We start from the raw sequence: 4,536 nt of genomic DNA on the forward strand, positions 1-4,536 counted from the left end.
ATTAATTTGGTTAATTAGTTAATTATTTTGTTTATATTTTTTTTTGAGTTGTTTTTTTTTAATTAATACTTCTTTTTTTTATAATCCTTAAAAAAACATCGTGGGTGGTCTACCTTGGGGGTAGTTTTTTTAATTGGTTTTTGGGACAGGTATTTGAAGCAAATTTCTGGAGGCAATCTGATTCAGAGGATGAAGATTCATTTGGAGGATTCGGAAGGATTCAGTGAAAGAAGATTCAAAGGAAAGGATTCAGAGGATTCAGAAGGGAGATTCAGAGTAAAGGATTCAGAAGGAAGATTCAAAGTAAAGGATTCAGAAGGAAGATTCAAAGTAAAGGATTCAGAGGATTCAGATGGAAGAAGATTCAAAATAAAAGATTCAGAGGGTTTTCAGTAAAAGAAGATTCAAAGTAAAAGATTCAGAGGATTCAGGGAGAAAAGATTCAATGTAAGAAGATTCAGAAGGAAGATTCAAAATAAAAGATTCAATGGATGAAAGATTCAGAAAAGAAGATTCAAAATAAAAGATTCAATGGATGAAGATTCAAAAGGAAGATTCAAAATAAAAGATTCAATGAAAAAGATTCAATGGATGAAGTTAATTCAGAAAGAAGATTCAAATGGAAGAATGAATGGATTCAAATGAAAAGATTCAATGAAAGAAATATTCAGAAGATTCAAAAAGAGTTTAAAAATAATTAAAAAGATTCAATGGGAAATAAAGTAAGAATCTGAAATAATTAGGAGCGTCAGCGACTATTAAATAAAAGAATCTGAATCTAGATTGAAAATATATTGTATTCATTGAAAAAATACTTCATTTAAATATTTAGGATCAAATGTAATATTATTGAAAAATATATTATTCTTTTGAAAGATATTTTTATTAATTATTTTTGGAGCAATCCAATATATTATTTTATTATTTATTGTGATATTTTTAAATTAAAAGATATTTTTAACTTAATATATCAATGTAATTATTTTATTATTTAATTAAATTTTAAATAAAGACTCTTAATCTAGATTGAAGGATATCTTTTCTTCCCTTTTTAAAGCAATCTAATATTAATTTTAAAGTAAAGAATCTTAATCTAGATTGAAGGAAATATTTTCTTCTTTTTTAAGGCTACAACCTAATTATTTTTATCAATATTCTAATTGTGATGTTTTTCGAGGGCAATCTAATTATTTTTAATATTAATGAAGAATATTTTGATAATAATAATCTCAATCAAATATATTTCTTTAATTTATACTTTGGAAGTGTTATTTTATTATAATAAATAAATGGAGCAATCTAATTAATTACTCTAAATGATTTATATTTTATTTATATTTGAAATATAATTTATTGGTTTTTTGGGAGTTATTTTTCTTTAATAATTAATATTTTTTGAAATGATAATCTATATTAAATTTATCACTATGGAGCAATCCAACTAGTTACCTTTTTATATTTATTCAATCTAATTTAAAGTAAAGATTCTTAGTCTAGATTGAAAAGTTCAGAGCAATCTAATTGAAAGTAATAAAAGACTCTTAGTCTAGATTGAAAGTGAGGCAATCCTATTGAAAATAACAACCTTTAAAATGTAATTATTTTTTTTGTCTGCACAATATTTTTGAACAGTTAATCTTTAAATAATTAATTTATTAGAGCAATCTAATTGTTTTTGTATATATTAACCTTAATTAACCTTTTCCTTTAATAAATACTTTTATTTCAGAAAATGTTTTAATAACCTTTTATCAGTTGGTAGAATATATTTTTATAATGAATTAATTACTAATTTTCAATCTCTTATTAATAATATTTTGAAAGGCAATCCCATTAATTTTTCTTTATATAGAAATCTTATATAACTTTTTCATTAATTTTAAAGAAAGAATCTTAATCTAGATTGAAATTAATGCAATCCAATTGAAGAAATAAATTATTCTGTTAATTTTTGAGCAATGAAATTTATAAGTAAGAATCTTAATCTAGATTGAAATAAATACAATCAAATTATTTTTAAAGTAAGAATCTTAATCTAGATTGAAATTTATGCAATTAGATATAAAACATTCAATATTATTTTTTGGAAGTATTAATCTAAAAGTAAATTTTAACTGGTAATTCTAATTGTTGATAATTAACTTAATTGATACTTTTTTATCAACCTGAATGTAACTCTTCCCAATATTTCTTTCAATACTTTATTTTCGATGGTTAAACAGTTATTTACCTTTCATTGAAATATTTTGTATCATTCGTTAACAAAGGTAATTTTAATCTAAAATTCTGGTTAATTTCAGAAAAGAGCAATACTATTACTCCTTATACTTATTATATTAATTGTCAATATTTTCAATCCAAAAATAAAATGAAATTATGGGTTTATTAAATTATTTGAACTAATACTTTAAATTATATTTTGTTTTATTCAATATTTCTAATTCATTATTTTATACTGAAATGTATATTTTAAATGAACTAATAATTTTGAATTAATTTTGATGGGAAATGAAATAATATTCATCAATCTTTACTAGAAATACTTTTCAAGTATCAATTGATTATGTTTATAGTCAATAAATGTTTTTATTTTATCAACCCTTTTTCAACAGTTTTTTATACCAATTTTTATATTAAAAGTTTAAATTAATTAAGTTTTAAATGCAATCCTATTGTGTGAATATTTTTTCAATGTTTTTCATCAGTCAATGATAATTTATTCAACAATATTTAAAATGCGGAAATATTTGATGTAATATTATTATGAAAGAGACATTATTCCAACTTATTTATAGAACTATATTGTAGAAATATTATTAATTACCTTAATGAGTAATTTTTATTAATTAATGAGAAATATTTAAATGTCAATTTCTCTTAATTTATTTTTTAGTGTCAATGTAATTAATAATAAGAATCTTAGTCTAGATTAGAAAAGAAGCAATCTAATTGATTCAATATTTATTCAATTTATAAGTTAGAATCTTAATCTAGATTTAAATTAAAACAATCTAATTGTTTCCATATGAAGCATCAACCAGTAATAAAAGAATCTTAATCTAGATTTCAAATGAATCAATCTAATTTTTTCAGTTAATATTTCCAATTAAAATATCTCTTAATGAGTAATTTTTATAATTTGAAATATTTTCTTTAATGAGTATTTTTTAAATGTTTTTAATTGAAGCAATCTAATTATAAAAATGTTACTTTTAAATATCTTAATTATTCATCTGCTTTTATTAAATATTCTCAATAAATGTTTTTATTATACACAAATATTCTTTCAAATATAAGTTTATAATTAACAATTAAAAAGAGTTGTTTAATATAATCAGTTGAATATTTATATCAAAAGAAATCTAATATATTTTTTGTTTTATTAAAATAACCTTTTATATCCTGTGTAATTCTTTTGATACTGCAACGGAGTTAATAAACCATCTGTTTCCTTTGAGAGTCGAACCTTTTAGGAGGCAATCTAAAAGTAAAATTATAAAATATACTTGAATTATATTAATAAAACATACCATTATAGTAAGATTCTTAATCTAGATTGAAAAATATCTGGATCAATCTAAAAGTAAAAATAATTCTAAAAATATTAATAGAAAACACTTACCTTTTAAATGGAAGATTTTTAGTCTAGATTGAAATATATATGATGGAAATCTAAAAATAAATATTAGAAATGTTTTTAAAATGTAAATTTAACCAACCTTTTCAATTATTTCATAGAGATTTAATTCTTTTAATTAATTCTATTCTTCTTTGATATTCAGTGCAATCCCATAGAAATTCTTCAAAATATTTGTTAACAACTGGAAGTTTATGATTCATTGATAATTGTAAGAAATTCTATTGATATTTCAGAAATATTTGTTAAATTTTATCAATTTATTTCAATTACTCATATTTCACAACAATATTTTCATTTTGGTATCCATTATTCTTCATATTCACCTTCTTCAATTACTTCAGAAAACTGCGCAACTATTTGATGATATTTTATATGAGAGACATTTCCCCAATTTATTTCTGTTTGAATTGCATTTCATTCTGGTACATTTATCTGGAAATAAACATATATTAATTATTCATCTTTTAATTATATTAATTTGTCTTAATTAATTGAAATTAAATGATAAAAGTAAAAATAAAATTATTTATTTCAATGTTATCAAATAATAAATGTGTTAATAATTTTCATTAATTTTTGATGGGTAAAGAGGAAATAGAGTTCATATTAAAAGTAACATTCTTATTGTAGATTGAAGGATGTTAAACAGATATTTTGAAGATTCAAATGAATATTCCAGTTAATTTGAAGCAATCTAATTATTTTTTTTAACTAATTTTAATAAATTTAATTTATATTTTGGTCATTTTTATTTCTTTTGATGAATATTCCAGTAAATGATATTTTTTTTGGGTAATTTATATAAAATATTCTTAGTCTAGATTGGAGGTCAGTCAATTCAATTAATTTTTTAAGAAAGATTCTTAATCTAGATTGGAAGTCATTTAATGAATATT

At 20.8% G+C, this 4,536-nt stretch overlaps 1 protein-coding gene across 1 annotated transcript; it reads left to right on the forward strand.

Annotated features, from left to right (window-relative positions):
* Positions 1 to 189: 189 nt before the first annotated feature.
* On the forward strand, positions 190 to 396 carry SRAE_0000077100 (Hypothetical protein; the record flags this gene model as incomplete). The annotated part of the gene is made up of 1 exon (XM_024646713.1): positions 190 to 396. The coding sequence occupies one exon, from the start codon at positions 190 to 192 to the stop codon at positions 394 to 396; it is 207 nt and encodes a 68-aa protein (XP_024500863.1).
* Between the last annotated feature and the right edge of the window lie 4,140 nt (positions 397 to 4,536).

The sequence above is a fragment of the Strongyloides ratti genome, scaffold srae_scaffold0000036, assembly GCF_001040885.1.
Source record: "Strongyloides ratti genome assembly S_ratti_ED321, scaffold srae_scaffold0000036".
NCBI lineage: Eukaryota > Metazoa > Nematoda > Chromadorea > Rhabditida > Strongyloididae > Strongyloides > Strongyloides ratti.